General features: G+C 46.4%; 1 protein-coding gene across 2 annotated transcripts in view; it reads right to left on the reverse strand.

Moving 5' to 3' along the window:
- LOC149329050 (aldehyde dehydrogenase, mitochondrial-like) overlaps positions 1 to 18,208 on the reverse strand; it is a 38,909-nt gene that overhangs the window by 19,905 nt on the left and 796 nt on the right. The window contains exons 1-3 of one of the 2 annotated variants that reach the window (XM_089562057.1): positions 6,255 to 6,384; positions 5,078 to 5,182; positions 2,840 to 2,980 (exon numbers count right to left, since the gene is read on the reverse strand). In XM_089562057.1, the coding sequence (XP_089418183.1) occupies positions 2,840 to 2,980; positions 5,078 to 5,182; positions 6,255 to 6,293 (285 nt within the window). In that variant the 5' untranslated portion in view covers positions 6,294 to 6,384. Of the gene's footprint in view, positions 1 to 2,839; positions 2,981 to 5,077; positions 5,183 to 6,254; positions 6,385 to 18,208 lie in introns of those variants that run through there. The other variant, XM_089562056.1, reaches the window with a different exon arrangement.

Consider the following 18,208-nt stretch of genomic DNA (forward strand, 5'->3'; position numbering starts at 1 on the left):
TGTCATTAAATCAGGGTACAGATGCTCAAAGTCATGACTTAACATGTTTGAGTTTGTCAGAAAGCTTATTGCCTTGCAGGCAAGAAAAAAAAATTCACTGTATGGCGCTGTTTCCATGGGGTACAGAAGGATGGGATATGCATTTCATCGTTAATGACAGTGGGCATACCTGACTCCTTTGTGCACGGACAACTTGCCCGGTCGTCTTTGTAGGGAGGGCATTTAAAAACTCCTCCATTGTTTAAACTGACCCACAGCGGTCACAATGGAGAGAGCTTGTTTGTACCACGTGGTTTTGATAGCGGTTAGTAAATTGTGCGTTCACATAGAGCCGATTATAGAAAGTTTCCAGTGAACGAAATTATCGATGCATGAACTGCGATTTTAGTCTCGGGCCACTCAAATATAAGAAGGCGTAACTATCACATGGCTGACTCCAGAGGTGATCGTTTCGTTCTTAAGCTTCCACGTTTGCTTTTATGGACGCGTCAGGTTTTGCAAAAGATAGCATTATGCCTAAAATTTTTCGACTCAGTTTATTTCTGGTCGGTTCACCGGTTGTTCTTTTCACAATGCTCTGTAATGTACTGGGATGTACGGGGATATTATACCACAGTCGTCGAGTGACAAGGTAATGCGGGTATCGAGAATTCCAGATTACTGGCTGGTGGCTCGAAGCTCTGTACACAACAGATAAGTGTTTTGAAGTTGCCTTCGAGCTCACCAATATGACACACAATTTTTCTGCCTGCTGCCGGACGTACACAACAAGGTACCGCTTTGACACCATACATGTAGCTGCGAAGATTTGGCGGTCCACAACCGCTTAGGTAGCTACGCATATTTGTCGAAAGATTACTCCCACTTCTTCCCTAAAGAGGGATGCTGAATATAAAGGGGGGGGGGGGGGGGGCGGAGGGGCATTAGTAAACTTTCTGGTCTCTTCTGAGTGCGTGTCAATCAGTTGGCGCTGAATTTTCGAAGCATGCCTACTGACAAAGGGCCGTTTCTTGCTTAGTTTAAAGGTTAACTCTATAGAATACTGCGATAAACTTCAGTGTGGTTTTATTTGAAGCAAAATCTGGCTGGTGGGCATTTAGTGGCTTAGCTGAACGGCTTAAACGGTGAAAGAAGGAAAGGAATAAAGACGACGTAAGTATGTCGCATACGAAAGCTCCCATGCTAACTTTCTTCGGAAGGACAGATATCCAAAGAGAATCATTTTGTCCAAGACCATAAATAACGGGCTCAGTAAACCATAAGTGTTATTTACTACAGCAAGCTGGTCATACGGCTGCGTCGGGAATAGCGAGGCGCTCTATAATGGCGGTTGAGGGGAAAGTGATGAAATGAAAGGGTATGGTGGCAAGAGAGGAATAAGGTGGTGACCCAGATTTGCAGAAGTCTCGCAGAAGTGGGCACAAAAACTTCATTAAAACTACCTGGTCTTCCTTTCTTGATTAGGATCTCTTACCCATGCTTCTGCCTAAATAACTCAATGGACTGGTACTGCTTTGTAACATGAGATTCAGTGACACTTCATTGTAACCGTGAATATTATTATGTTCACGGTTATTAGAATCTGTTATCTTTTCTGGTAGATGGCACATAAAGTTACTATAATTTTTTATGGCTTTTGTTTATTTTTTATGTGTTCAGAAGTGTTGCATCTGTGCCAAAGTTGTATTTTTGTTCATGCACTACTGTATTCCTTTCGTTGTCTTGCCGTTGCTTCTTCCTACGTGCTTCCATGCCAATGCTGTGTGCCTTTCTTTTTCTTTTGCAAATTATGTGTCTTTTGTTGGGGAGGCGAGAGCCCGTGAAGCTACAACCCTAGCTTTTCTCTGTGCCTCCCTTATCTTTGTCATGAAAAATAAAAGCAATAATAGTATTATTATCACTTAGTGTGGCGAGTTCCATTGACGTATGCGTGTCGCCACTCCACGGTGACCAGTCAATGCGGCTCAGAGTCACGACAACGCCGCGGAATCGGAAAACGTATCCCTAATAGCTGTCGTTTCTAAAGTGTTGCCCAGGCTAGTCTGAAGCGTAAGGGACGTGGGGGTTGGGGAACGAGTGTCCCCGAAAACGTGCTGCCTTTGACGACCTGGGCAAGACTGCTTTTTAAAGGTGTACACTCTGGGAGGGGTGAAAAAAGCGAATGGTACAGCTGCCGCAGTTACTTCTGGCTCCAAGAGAACAACGAGAAATGTGGGAGTTTCTTCCGTGTTGCTACGTAGAATATGAGTTCTGAGCCCACTGCCCAAATTCACACATCCTAGGAACCTTGATGGCTCGTAGCTTAACCACTAAAGCCAGGGTACCACGTACGATCCAAAATGTTATAAATGAGAAGTTTACTTATATGTGCTTTCATATGTGCACATGAAACCCTTACATTATTGTTGAGAAATTCGAGATTTATTCAGATTATTATAGAAAAATTTTAGATTTATTAAAGCGATGTCAGAGTGCCACCCACCAGAGACGCAAAGGCAAAACCTTACAGCAAACTAGCCTATAACTTAAAATGATCTTACTGCCAGAAGTGTGCGCGATGAAGCCGTTTTGAATTTCACTGGTGATTTGTTGTCTATGCTTCAGTATCTGCGCGCAGTTTATTCGTTTTGAGGGTCGCAGGATTCATTGTGTGAAATTTTAATCCTGAATTAATCGTAATCTTCTTAATAAATATGCCAGTTTGCTACATATGTGCGATGGGGGTGGGGGGCTACTGGTGAAGAATCATTCAAGATTTGCAGTTCGTATCCGAATATTTTATATGCTTAGGAATTACAGGGTTAATCTAACGGCAACTCAGATCACAAGAAACGCTCACCGCGATGAGGTCCCGGTTCTGCTCCATGATGTCTGCGAGCTTGAACAGGAGCCTGCCCCTCTGGGAGGCGTCCATGGTACGCCACGGCGAGTTGAGCGCGAACGCAGCCTTGGCAGCCTTCACCGCTTTGTCCACGTCCTCCTGTGAAACGGTGGCGCAGCGGTTAAGTGATGCGCCCCTGCACGGGCAGGTGGCTGTTTCTATCTCAGCCACCCGTCGAATTTTGGGACCCATGTTGCTCTTCCCGAGCAACCTCTCGCGCAGGTGGCACGACGCTCGTCCGAACTTACCCGAGCTTACCCGAGTAACTCGTGTAAGCTCGGGTAGTAACTCGGGTTGCTAGGCAACGGCACAAGATCGTACGTGCCGTTTTGGCCAATACGCTTGTGATTAAGCGTTTCGTTTAGCTCGTGCCGGCTCTCTGGCCGGCACGACGCAGTCATGAGCTGTGAAACCCAGCGCCTGTGCGAGGGTGTGGCCCTATGGGTGTGTAGGCGACAAGCGGCAGCGGCGCGGCGCCATCTTTTGGAGCGTAGCTGAAGCGGTTGCTAGGCAACGGCCACTCAAGGTCATTTGGTAGCCGCACCGCCACGAGCACACACGCCGAGCCGAGCTGGGCTTCAGGAGTGTTACTTTCTCAACAAAACAAAACACAAGGTCCTACGAGCAAAATTTTCTTGCTTGATATGGGCAAAGCTATATTCAGAAGTACGCTTGACCCGCAAACATGGCAGAAAGGATTTCTTTTCGGAATAATTAGGCACTGGATGAAAACATGTGCTAGGCGAACCTGATGCACAGACAGAATTATTTCAGATACAAAAAAATTCAGATTATTGTTTCGGATTTCAACACTATTTTACATCGTTGCACGACGTCCTGTGAGCACTCATGACCGCATGGTGAAAATGGGCATGAGTTATGGTAATGAGTTGAGTTATGGTAATTGTGAAGGATTATAGAAAAAAAGAAACAGGATTAATAGCGGCACAAAAAATCTCGCATTACTGCCTGAACATTTGTTTCACATTGTTGTACGCACAGTGCCTTATGAATCCCGCCTAGTAGGATTGGTAACATGGGAAGAAAACGCACCACCTTTTTTTGTTGCGAAGGCAACACTACGCGAGTCGCCGAGCCATTTCGCGGAGCTGAGGCAAGGCCATACTGCGCATGCGCGAGGAGCAATGGCCGGCGCGCCGCCGCCATCGCTGCGCGGGTGACCAGAGGTGCCGCCGCAGCAGGCGGCTGAAGGCTGATATAAACGCTGTCGAATAATACCCTTAAGGCGGACCTTAAGAGTCCCTCAAATTGTTTGTTAATACGATGGGAATACTATCAACTTACTCGTATACAATGCACAATGTCCTCTAATAAGAAGTCAGTAGAAACTCTTCTGGCCAGAACAGTTATGTGAACAAACATGTATCCATTTTAAAAGTATTTTCCTTCCACATCCCTGCATCGACATGTTTGTTCACATCACTGTTCTGGCCAGAACAGTCATGTGAACAATCATGTCACGGCAGGGATACGAAATGGACGAAGGAAAATACTTTTAAAATGGATACCTTGATGCATTACGGCAGGTCTCATCCTGCGCCAGAGATTGTTTGTTCTTGTTTGTTGTTTAATGCAAGTATTAGTGTTCTAAATTGTCTGGACTATCTCGATTGGTTTACGCGATCTCATCCTATGACAAAAGTCCGCGAAAAGAAATAGAATGAGTCCTTCAAAATGCTGACAAATGTTGTTAGCTCTGGTGGTTTGACGAGAACAGTGCCTCTCCGCTTTGAGAGGTTAAAAGTTCATCATGTTAAACAGGCTACATGTGAAACCTGTGGGCTGTATATCTTTACAAAGGCTGTATACAACTGTGTACGCAGCGCCAGTACTGGGTTAAGCTGCTTTTTTAATCCACACATCATAGTAAAAACCTATAGTGCTTACTTCTATGAAATAGTTAATATTCGACTGCAAATTGAACCAGTCTTCAGCTGTTAATCAGCGGCTAAATGGTGGAAAGTTCGAAAACCTTCATTTTGTTTTATTCTTGAAAAATATTTTGGCACAGATCACAAGCAGATCGAGACGTGAGCCCGGGTGCTACAAAAAAGGCGCATCTTATAGGGCTCAACTAATTTCTGCTATCTTAAGGCACAACGACATTTTATGCGTTCAGAATACATCACTGTGCGCCAAAATTCCGTCTATAAAACCGAAGCCTCAAGTTCTCACCTTATCTCCTTCCTGAATATCGGCAATTTTGTCTCCTGTGGCTGGGTTGTATGTTGGGAATGTTTTCCCAGACACAGAGTTGACAAACTCATTGTTGATGAATATCTGTGAAGACAGGACAATGAAGGTACAGTTATGCTCTCCGGGGCTTGCTAATGTAGGAACGCATGAATATAGATGTTCGAAAGAAAAAAAAAACTACGGCTTTTAGTCAGACTAGCACTTATATGTTCTTGGCCTAAGAGTATCGTAACACCCTATCTGGTTGAAGCGGCAGCAGTGCTGTGGAAAGCTGTGCATGCGGTTCTTGGTTCCATACTTTCAAGCTCTTCAAGGCACCATGGATTAGTTTTTATGATTGAGTATTTACTTAAAGGGATTGACGCTTGCCTAAAACCTTACTTTCGTGCCCCACTTCATCCATGTGACAACCTGCAGCCCCTACACAAGTAAGATCAACGTCAGGCCTCTATTCCTTGGGATGATTGTGACAGTGAGCCACCTTCAACAAAGGAACACATGCCTAAAATTCGCATCAATTCCAATAACTGCGTGGCAGTCTCTTTACGTATCGCCTTATAGTGCATTCATTAGGTCCACAGCCGCTCTCGAGGACGTGGGAACCGAGCAAATGCTAGAACGTGTTGGGTACGAGTGGGGGAGGGGGGGGGGGAGGCCACAGAGCTAAAGAAAGCAAAATTAGGAGTGTCAGTAATCGTTTTACAAGTACATCTATCTATAGCTTCAATATACAAACCGTATACATTGAACCCAGGTATTGTTGGCACTTATTTCACAGTAAGACGGCTCGCACATCACAAGTTTTAAAAAATGCACTCATAACAAATCGTTCGGGCTGGGTTCAATCCGAACTTTCGGGCTTGGAAACACCAACCAGCTCAGTTATTTTCAGTATTGTGCAACAGGCCTTTCAGCGCGATATAACAGGACATATATCCCCCCCCCCCCCTTTCCAGCACTTTTTTTTGTACTACAGCACATGTATTGAGCAACTAGCGTTAGCACTATATAGGAGGGCCTTTTTGACTGCCAACAGACAACTGCCACCACCATCGTTCTACAAAGCGTTTGTTCTAAACCCACGAAGAAGCAAACGTCACTGTGTTGTGTGATTGCTTCACACGCTCGGAATTAAACTTAAGTAAAAAACACTAACCTTGACAAATTTCACTTCAGGCTTGCGTATCGGAGGCATCGTCTTTTCGCGTTCGTATCCAACAGCAGCGAAGCACGAAACTTTCGCGCACAGGAGCGACTGTCCTTTGAGGCCGTTTCCTGTTGCTGGCTTGTGCTCAATGGTGGCGAAACGCTCCCGAGGCCCGTCTTAAATAGGCGGGCGGAAGGCGCAATCATTTGGACACGTGTGGCACAGCCCCCTCACGCACACGGATGCAAACGAAGCTCCGAGTGTCACTGTATTTGTGCGAATCTCTCGCCGTTCTGAACGACCCGTGTATACTACATCGCCACGGTCACTCTGTCCTTGAGACTCACGTAATGGGCAGTCTGTGTTACGAGGGAAGAAATACAAATACACACTTAGGCGATGGACAATGTAGGCGTATGCATTCAAGGAAAGAAAAGACGAAAGAAGAAACGCGAGGGTAGAAATTGCCGTTAAAAAGGAGCCATGTGTACGACCAGTACACTTGTTAAGTGGTCTTCGAACACTTTACACTTTATTTCTAAACGGAGGATTTTTATTGTAGTTTTGGCCTCAAACGGTAAATTTAGTTTAACGTATCTTTTCGGCATTTTTACCTTGTATACGTATGAGCTGCACTTCGGTGTCAATAAGAACCAATTCTATTTCTTTGTCTACTTGTCAAAAAGAACAAACGCACCAAGTCGCGATTTGTATCACATCTATATAAATGGACGTTTCGAAACAACTCGCCGTGTAAAACGGCCATGTGTAATAGAGTGTATATTGTAGAGCCGTATGAAGTACAAAAGTTATCCGAAGCCATCCACAACATCGTACCTCGAATCCCATAGGGCGCTAGAGATAACATCAAGGCACGTATAAACAGGGTTAGAATGCGGATGTCATTATACGAGATATTATCTAGCCCAACTCAGGTAATATCCAGTATATAGTGCCGTCACGGTCTATATGCTTTGCTAAACTGGCAGCGTTAGGCTAAGTGGTGATGGGCCAAAACACGCCTTCGCTGTTATTATTGGAGACCACAACAAGGTCATCATGTTTTGTATGAATGCAACCCGTGTAGGGGGGGGAGGGGCGATATGGCCCGTTGAAGGAATTAATGGGGAGTAAAGTGGGCAGCCGCCTTGTAAAGTTTGAGGTCTAAAAGGTCTTTTGCATAAATTTCGCTCACAGCAGTCGAACAAAATTCTGTCTTTCAACTCAAAAAGTAAAACCGAAATATCTACGCCTGCCTGCCGCGCAGCTAGTCACGAAAGAAAAAGATATGGTTGCGTAAAGATTTAGCAGGAAGCTTAAAATTTGGTGTACTGAGCTCGTCAACGAGGTAGAATCGCTCCATTTAAGCCTTGGAAATGTGTTGCAGCTCTCAATAACGATAGCGAAGACAAGGACTGAAAATTACCTGGTGTGATAACATGAAGACAACAAAAATAAAATTGTGTTGAAAAATGACCAGGCCCGGCCAAATCTTTAACTGACTCGGGTGTTGCATCGCTAAATGCACCCTGTAAAAGGTTCTTTTCGGCTACACCGCTGCCATATTCATGCTGTAATTTGACTCTTGAGATGGCATTTCGTGGTTCCTTTTTGTTCATACAATGTTTGAATGGAGTACTTGCGTGCCTAGATCAAAGTTATTAGAAATATTCATCGTCTTTCTCTACCAAGAGCCGAAACAAGCGGGATGCGCAGCAGTGGTTCTGGTCCATATGGCCTCCTCTCGATAAACTACCACTCCTTTCATTGCGGGCAAGTCGTTTACCCAGAGTAAGCACACATGCGCCACCAGAACCATTGCTGCGTATTACGCTTGTTTCAGCTCTTCGTAGTGGCAGACGATGAATATTTATGATAACTTCGATCTAAACACGCAAGTACTCCACTCAAACATTATATGAACAAAAAGGAACCACTAAATTCCATCTCACGCGTCAAATTACACCAGGAATACGACAGTGGTGTAGCCGAAAAGAACCTTTTACAAGGTGCATTTAGCGATGCAACACCCAAGCCAGTCAAAGATTTTTGGCCGGGGGTTGGCAGATGCTGCCTGAAAGAGGCTGTTACTAAGCTTTCTAACATTGCTTTGTTTTTCAAGAGGGACAGTGCTAACTTCAGCCCCTCTCGAAGCGAAGCTCATGCAATAGAACGCTACAGCAAAGGAAATTCTATTTATGTATTAATGCGTGACCATCATAAGGGACAAGCCGCGGTGGAAGTGAAACCCTAAGCGAAGCCCTGCCTACCGGACTGTGATCGAACTGCCCACTGTCGAACTAAGAACTGAAATTAATGACTGATCGCGAGAGATTGCTTGCGAATACCAACCTTGGTCTCACAAGCCCACACAAGATGGCAGTGCCTGCCATCGTAGGGCAGTGGCGCATGGCTTACCCGCTGCACCACTGCCCCAGGAATGATACGAGGATTCCCACGCATCGACGAATGTAAAGCAGGGAATGACCGATGTCGCGGCGTTAAAACGATGATCAGAACGAAGACGTCAACAACGAAAAATAATAGAAATTAAAAAGAAATCGGGGTGTGGTCAGTGAGCGTAGTTCGTAATGGTCTCCGCTCATGCATTTCAGTCGTGTCACCCAAACGAACGCCTTTAAGTTTGTTTTCTTCAGAAAACTGAATCAAATGAAAAAAACACAATGGGATTTTAGGCTTAGGTTTATGGGCTTTAAAGTCCCAAAGCAACGCAGGCTATGAGAGCTCCGAAAATTTCGGCCGCCTCGGGTTCTTTCACGTGTGCTGACATCGCACAGTAAACGTGCCTCTATAATTACGTCTCCAGCGAAATGCGATAAAGACAATTAATTATAACGAAAAGGTAGATAAAGAGATGCGAAGTGAAGTTACGTAACAAAGGGAGCCAAAACGTTCGCAGAGAAGCTAACTTGTGCAGTGAAGGGCTGACATTACCTAACTGCGCAACAACTTGTTGCAATGTAACTAAAGATACAGAACTAGAACGCCGCCTTCTTTCCACGCAGTGGGATAAAATCCGGAACTACAAAAATTGCTTCGTCTTACAACATTATATATGGCTGGTACTAGTTATTACAGGCAAATTTTAGCATAACTGCCCCGAAACTGTTTATTTGATTAAAGCCAATTGTTTAGACACGTCTGGGGAAAAGAGGCACCCATAGATGGCGCCAGTACACCAGCAACGGAGCGAACAAGTAATCGCGCAGCTTATCACCTGCCAGGCGGCCATCCTACGGCCAAACTACTCGCGGAGTGCCACTGCTTTAGATGCTCCTAATCTGTAGCCTTGTCTTCATTGCCAAGAGCTGTCGTCGCATGCAGTGAAGTGGGTCTTCGATGAAAATACACGCGGCTCTGTTCTCGAGCGGGTCAGGCACTGAACAGCAGAACAATCTTGCCGAAGATCGCTATGCAAGGAAGTTATGTTTAAAACTTTAGTAGCAGGTGGTGCGTTGACTTTGGGAAGGAGTGTCATCTTCTATCCCTCAGTGTTGGATCTCATCTTCGACTCGAAGCGGCAAATGGCAACTGACATTTTCACCTTTAATTATGCTTACATACTGCCATGCTCATCTCTGCTCAACGTTGTGATATTTGCTGATCTCACCAAAAATAACGTGGATACTTACTCCCGTGCTATTATCCCTTCGACCCCTCTAGAAAGTAACAGCACCTCCGTATCAAAAGGACAAAAATGTTCTGCATTTGTTATGGTTTTTGCGCTTTTGGTTTGAATATAACAGCACGACATTCGTTTGAAACTTTGTATTTGTCCAAGCACTACATCAGCTTCATGTATTGCATTAAGTTTCACTCCGAAAAAGTGGGCTCTCTCCGGAATCAATACGGTGTCGATCCTTAAATCCCAAATTGGTACATTCGATTCTAGACTAGATCAGTCGGGGGTGGACGTTACTGGTTTTGTCCTTCATCGGTTGAGAATCGGTTGCGGGCGTGACGGTGTAACAAATGATAGGCTATACGAGAGCTTATCTTTAAACTTAATGAGTCAGAGGGTACCGCCCGTCATGTTCCTGTCGTCTTTAGTTCCTCTTCAAGTAGATCGGAAAGGAGTAATGGCTTTTTTCAGTGGCCGCTGGATCAATTTGAGCCTTTTATAGTATTCTAAAGAACTTGCAGTGGCGACTGATGCAAGCAGAATTAGCCATCAGGATCTTAGGCGTTCCGAAATGTGCCCGCAAATAACAGAATAAAAAAGCATGATTCAATATCTGTAACAACCTAGCTATGTATGCAAAAAGCTCATTACATAAAAAACGAGAACCGAGGCGGGAACTGAACACAGGCTTGCAATGAAGAGTACTTTTTTCTTCTTTGATGCCTTGCCCTTCCTATACAATAGAGTTTTTATTTTATCAATGAAAATTAAAACAATGTTTGACCAGTCAGATTGAACCAGAACGAACGGAGTTCAGACTTGGTCCTCCGCAACTTTACGCGAATCTTTGTTGCGAGACCTTAAAGCTCCAGCTAACTAAAATAGCGCTAGATATTGAAGCACCCATTGAAACGAAGTGGCCGTGTAGCGCTTGCAGTTTTTGCGGAGTGCACTACCGATTGTAAGATGCGTGCTAGAAGTGGACACGAAAGACAAATTCACATGCTCGGAAATAGCACTTATTGCTGTTTATTGCAAAGCGAATAAAGTCAAACAAGTATCCGGACGATTACGGAAGAGGTAGAGGAATGTGAAAACGCCTCCAGGAAAAAAAAAAATTCTACTGAGAGATACATGTCCAGATCTCTCGTTGGTTAAAGGAGCAAGAAACTATGATTGGCACAACACGCAGGAGACCTTAGGGAGTGACCACTGCATTCTCAAGATCTGCCTCGACTACAATAAGCATCGCAGACCGAGAGGGAATGCACGGCTCACGGACTGGTCGTTGTTCCGACAGGCGGAAGACTCTACGCTCAACGCGCCCATTGAAAAGTACGAGGAGGGGGCTGAGTCGCTGCTGAGAGTCAGGGACCGCTTCACACGTACGCTTCAGACATCAGAAGAAGTCCCGGCTATTGACAACCACCTACTACATCTATGGGAGGCCAGAAGAAGTCTCACACGGCGATGGAAAAGGCAAAAACATAACCGCAAACTCAAGATTAAGATCGCGAAATTAAGCTTGCAAAGAAGAGTATGCACGATCCCTGGCCAAAAACAACTGGTTGGCCAAATGCGACTCCATGAAAGGCACCCTCAGCACCAAGGCGGCGTGGAGTTTTTTTAGATGTTTGATAGAGCCCTCTAAGTCTCGCGGGGATCAGCAACGTAATCTCAAAAGAGCCCTACACGGCTTCGCGGGCACGGACCAGCAGCTAGTTGCAGCCCTCGTGAGCAAGTACCTCTGTACAGTGAAAGACAACGAGCCAGTACGGGATTATGAGGGTATGGACAATCCGGACCTGGAAAGAGAGTTCGAAGTCGAGGAAATACAGGCGGCGCTTATGGCCATGAGGCGGGGCACGGCGCCAGGGAACGACAGGGTGACGGTGGGATTGCTTGTCAATCTCAATCAGCAAGCGCTTGAACATCTCACGCAGTACATCAATGAATGCTGGAAAAGTGGACAGTTACCCAAGGCATGGAAGACGGCTGATGTCAGCTTTATTCCCAAGCCTGGAAAGGAGGTGAACATCAATAACCTCAGGCCCATCTCGCTTACGTCGTGCGCCGGGAAACTGATGGAGAAGGCGGTACACATGCGACTTTCTACGTATATAGAAGACCACAATATTATACCTCACACAATGTTTGGGTTTAGGGCACACTTGTCAACCCAGGACGTGTTACTGCAGCTGAAGATTGAGGTTATCGATCCCCCTCGCAAACGAAACAGTAGGGCCATACTAGCATTAGATCTGAAGGGGGCTTTCGACAACGTGAAGCATTCCAAGATTCTGGACAATCTACAGGGTACTCACTGCGGAAAGCGTACCTTTAATTACTTCAAGGCTTTCTTGCAAGATAGGCAAGCGCACATCAGGATTGGCGACACGAGGTCCGAGGCGATACCCATGGACACCAGGGGGACGCCTCAGGGAGCAGTCCTTTCTCCACTGCTCTTCTACGTTGCCCTCATGCATCTGCCGGAACAACTTAATGCCATAAGGGGAACCCGCCACGCCCTATACGCGGATGACATAACCATATGGACAACGGAAGGAAACATGGGGCAGATGGAGGAGGCCCTCCAAGAGGCTGCCAGGGCGGTTGAAAAGTATGCTGAAGAATGCGGACTGCGCTGTTCCCCGGACAAGTCGGAGCTCCTCGTCCTGCGAGGGAAGGGGGATACTGCATCGCTGGAAATCTCGGTCCATGATACACCTATTCCCGAGGTGGAAACAATACGGATTTTGGGGCTGCTCATTAACAACAAGGGTGTGAACGCAGCAGCGATCACCAAGCTCCGAACGGTGTGCGAACAAGTCATCCGTATGATATCTCGGATCACAAGCAAGAAAAACGGCATGCAAGAACAGGATACCCTTAGACTAATACAGGCCTTTGTCATCTGCAGGATAGTGTACGTGGCCCCGTACCTTCGTATGAGGAAGACCGATCTAAATCACCTGGACGTTATCATTGGAACGGCTTATAAGAAGGCACTCGGCCTACCCATGAAAGCGTCTACGGAGCGTCTACTAAAACTAGGGGTACACAACACGGCTGATGAATTGATTAGCGCCCATCTTACAAGCCGGGTAGTGCGACTGGCCACAACTACGACCGGCCGCAGGGTCTTAGAAGATTTAAACATTAGCTTTCCGCAGCAAGTGGCTGGGAGGCAAGCTATACCTAAAGAGTGGAAGAGCAAATTCCTTACGCTTCCGCTTCCCAAAAACATGCACCCGGAGCACCATCATGCTAGACGAGTGGCGAGGAGCAAGAAGATGAACGAGTGCTATTCAACAAAAGAAGGAGCCTTCTTCGTGGACGCTGCGGGTCTTGTACAAGGAATATCAACAATCTCAGTGGTGCACCAAATGCAAGTCGTGGACGGGCTTTCAGTTCGTAACGGGGATACACAGGCTATGGAGGAAGTAGCGATAGCCCTAGCCGCAACGCACTCCGAATCTAAATATATAGTTACAGAATCCCAGGCGGCTTATAGAAACTATATGCGTGGCAGAATCACGCCGCTAGCCTGCAAAATTCTTAGTCAATGTAGGACTTCACCTGAACGGAAGGAATTAATATGGGTACCAGGTCACCAGGGAGTTGAAGGAAACGAGCGCGCACACGCTTCGGCCCGAGCTTTTCTTCCCCGGCATCCTTCTATGTCCTCCCTTCCTGATTCTGGCTCCCCCTCTCCGCTAACGACATATTCAGAAATATTGCAACATTTGCGCCTTGAAAGGCAGACACTCCCGAGGCCCGCTAAGGGTCTCAGTAAATCAGAGGAATGTCACCTTCGTAGGCTACAAACTATGTCTTTAAATAACCCAGCTACGCTTCACGCCATTGAGCCCGAGTCCTTTTCGGCACAGTGCCAATTTTGTGGCCAGAAGGCAAACTTGTACCACATGATATGGGCTTGTCAGAAAAATGACAGCATTGAGATCATAAATCAGCCAACGCGGGTGGGCTGGGAGGCAGCCCTGTCCAGCTCGGACCTCGAGGAACAACGAGCCCTCGTCGCCAGAGCACGGGCAGCGGCTTTCACCAACGGCGTCCCGGACTAGGGACCCGATCAGCCTTCCCTTCAACTAAGGCATTGTGGCTTTAATAAATGTTTTCATCATCATTACTGATGCTTGACCTCTCAATAAAGTCCTGATTTTGTGAGTGTGATATAAGCGAGACGCCCGTTCCTGTCAGCTGCGTCTGCGACGTGACATGCACCCATGGTTTCATGCATTCGTTGGTCTTTAAATGCTTTGAGAGTCAATCACCCGCAAGGAAGACAGGTGGCTTAAAGTGTAGTTTTGTGACACTGCAAACTCCATTTCGCAGTAAACAGCTGTGAGCGCCTCTTTATCCTGTCTGCAAGCCCATCTTTCCTGGCCTTCTCTTTCTTGCATTGAAAAACATGAAATTACGCCATCCAACCCAGAGTTATACTCTGGGCTGCACCACAACAGATGTACTTAACTAAGTGTTCAAGTAGAGCACAATCCACTTTGCTGCGTCTAATCCAGAGGAGGTAATACCTGTTCAGCGCTGTATCGTCTTGCCTTTCTTTGTCCGTGTCTTAGGAGTGCGCTGTGTTTTTCCTCAAGATGAACTACCAACTAGCCCGCTCTTCCACCCTTGCGAGGTAATACCAAACTCGAATACGGCACCATAGCAGGACATCTGGCGTCATCGTTATATCCCCTCAGTAGGTCCCACGTTAACGAGATTAATGTTTATTTGTTTCGGTGCCTAGAACTAACTTCAAACCGCTGTGGCTTCCTTGACGGAGCGGGGCGTGTAGAAGGGCATCTTATAAAGTCTTGGATGGCGTCGTGTTTCGACGAGGACATCGCACTTCAAGACGAGAGATTGCTCGACGCCCCCTGAGCTTTATTGGCAGCGCCGTCCTCTGGGCCGAGTGGTAACGCTCAGATTGTTTAATTCTTGGGTGCACGGAGCGGGGCGGGCGGCTGGCGCTATGAATTTACCGCATACAACAAGGCCTGTCGCCTGAGCCCTGTCCTACCCACTTTACCTCTATTCGCCGGCTTCCGCTTCTTGCTTGCTTAAGCTACCGCGCCAGGATTGCTGGATATGCCTTTCCCGCTTTGCCTAATCCTCTCATTGTTACAAGAGACGCATGGCAGAGCAATATCTACTGGACGTCTAATAAAAACTGATGCCCTTCTTGCATGGGTCATATATCGTGGTAAAAATGCTAGGATAAAAACTAGTGCACCTTCTGCTTAATTGCTTAATGCAAGCGGATGGCGGTAAGATGGTTTTACTTGCATTTTTTGAGCAAACATATAAGCTAGCTTAAAGTAAAATACATTTTGGAAATCAGAATAAAAGTTACTTATGTAATGCAAATTTGATTACATTTACCATAACAAAGGAGGAAAGTAGTTTAATTGCTGTTTCTTCCCTTAAAGTAACCGAACTTCCTAGATTTCTAAAGTAGGCTTTACTGCTGATAAAAGTGTTATTTCACCGGTATCTGAGCGGATTAAAGAAAACCTTGCAGAAAGATCGATGCAGAAATATCGATTAAAGTCTACAGGCGAAGATTAATTGACTGCAGATGTGTTTAATGACGATGAGTCCATTCTGTTCGCAAAACTTACCGACCTGTATAAGCAATACCGCATGACCACCAGCATAAGATAAGCTGGGAACAATGGTGTCATTATATCAGCCCATAGGAAAGATAATCTCAAAAGCTTGTATAAATTCGTGCAGATTAGCTTAATTCCTGATGCTAGTGAGGTAACTTGCTAAGGTAACTGCTGACAGAAATAACGCACTCTTTGACTTTAATAAATACGAAACAGAATAGCTTTCGTGATAAGGAAACTCAACAACATATTCACATCAAAGGTGAGGTGATCAAGAAATGCACAGAATTTAACCAACGGTCACGCTATGCACCATTAAAACAACGTGCATGTTGTCGAACGTGTACCATTTCATTGAGTTGCAACATCAGCAGTCATTCAAGGTGTACGTAAAGTATGAAGGCTATTGAGAAATGTGCATAACAGCTGCACGGTGAGCATAGTCCACCACAGGGGACGCGGTCTTCGCGCTATTGCCAACAGGACTTTGTAACTTGATGCGGTGGCAGGATGGGTTCGTTTTCTCCGTTCTACCAATCCGGGTATCCCTATTGTAGTTCGTGGAGACTTCAACAGCGCGCACACTTCGCACGGTTACCCATCAGATTCCTCAAGAGGTGCACACATCCAAGGCAGCTTTTCAGATAATTCCTCTCAGCTCTTGAATCACCCGAATACTTCTACTCGTCCACGAGGTGGCCCGTATTCACCTAACTTGATTGGTGGTTAGGCCCCGGTAACCCTCGTTGGGATATTGAATCAGATACTTGGGTTAGTGATCACTGCTCTATTTGTATCTCCCTCACTCCTTCGCGTCTACGGAAAATACGCCGCAGCGTACGCATAACCTCATGGGGCTCTGTACGTGCTGACAATCGTTTATCTACATTCAACCCATCTTCAGCAGTATCTGCTCTCTCTGCTGTTCTCGCAACTCATACTATTACCACTACTGTAAATGATGGTGACCAAAACCCGGACATAGACCCCCTGAATATGTGGGCTCTTCGTCGCCAGACCGATCATTATGCTTCTCTCCACTCCGAGAACCCCTTGGCTCTTCCCTCCCTTCACCGAGCTACCGCACGTGCGCGGCGTTATGCAAAGCGACTAGGCAGGCAACGCTGGGCTGCATGGTGTGCCCGCCTGTCCTCTACGCAGGGCAATCGACATCTCTGGAGAGTGTTTCACGCCATGGAGCGTCCTTCTCAGGTTCCAGATTACACAGAAAGCATTCGCCTCGCGCTTAATGTGAATGAGCATACATCTGCACAGCAAGCGGCCCGTCACCACACTATGACTGCACCTCTACATCGCCTCCTGACTTATCGATTACAGAGCCCTCCGATGAGGTTACTTCTGACCTAACCATGACAGAATTGCTGGCCTCCATTGAACGCCTCAAAGCTGCCACTTCTCCCGGGCACGACGGCATACCTAACTCTTTATTCCGCAACTTGGAAGGGTCTGCTTTGCAAACCCTACTTCGTACTTTCAACCAAGGGTGGCATTCTGGCGTCATGCCTGGAGAGTGGAAGCATTCTATTGTGGTCCGAATACCCAAGTCAGGTCAGCCTCCAGTATCTCTCTCAGCTCTTCGTCCAATTCTCTCACGCCTACAAACTGCAAGCTTTACGAAAACATTCTCGCCGCACGCTTGTCGTGGTGGCTGGAATCCCACGATTGTTACCCAGATTCCCAAATCGGTTTCTGTCCACAAACTGCAACGGAGGATGGTCTTACTACTTTGGCTGCTGACGTTTCACCGCTCTCCGCAGAGTCACCTTGTTCGAACCGTGATCGCTGCAGACATAACAAAGGCATATGATAATATCCTTCCCTCTGCCATTCTTGCCTCCCTTCAAACTCTTGGTCTCTCTCACCGATTTATCCTCTCCATTCACGCCTTTTTAACAAATTGAACCTCCAGTGTACGTGTCCACGGAAAGATCTTTGGTAACTTCAATTCCAATAAGGGAGTGCCCCAGGGTTTCGTTCTCGCCCCCACATTATTCAATGTGGCTTTTATTCCTCTTGTTCGAGCCCTAGGGACCATCCCTTCTATCCGTGTGCTTGTGTACGCCGATGACATAACCTTGTGGTACTGTCACGCAGATGCGTCTATGCATCAGTCCGTCCTCCAGCACGCGCTGGATGTCTTGGCATCTCGCCTCCCACCTCTGGGTCTAACCCTCTCGCCAACTAAAATCCTGTTTCACTCGCACTGGAAACAAAGCCGGCTTACGGAAAACTCACTTTTTAAATTTTACAGTAGATAGTTCTCCGATTCATCAGTTAAAAACTGTTCGTATTCTTGGCCTCCTCCTTCATACATCTGGGTCTAGCATCCAATGGCTGACAGCAACCCGTAAATCGGCTCACGTTACTACAGGTCTGATTCGTCGCATAGATATGCGATCTGGTGGCGCGCATGCTCATACCGCCCGCCAGCTTGTGCGCTCTATTCTTCAAACACGGATAATATATCAGGCACAATTTCAACGTCTCACCAGCAGACAGTGGGACCCCCTTGAAGCTATCAATCGTTAGGCAATTTGCCCGGTTTAACACCCATCGCCGTGCTTCAGGAGTTCGCCCAACTTAATACTCTCAGTGAACTCATCGACCAGCTGGTGGCAAACAGAGCTCGCAAACAGTCTCTACAACTTCATTTTTTTAAAGAC

This window comes from Amblyomma mixtum, chromosome 9 (assembly GCF_055824585.1).
Source record: "Amblyomma mixtum isolate Tamu chromosome 9, ASM5582458v1, whole genome shotgun sequence".
NCBI lineage: Eukaryota > Metazoa > Arthropoda > Arachnida > Ixodida > Ixodidae > Amblyomma > Amblyomma mixtum.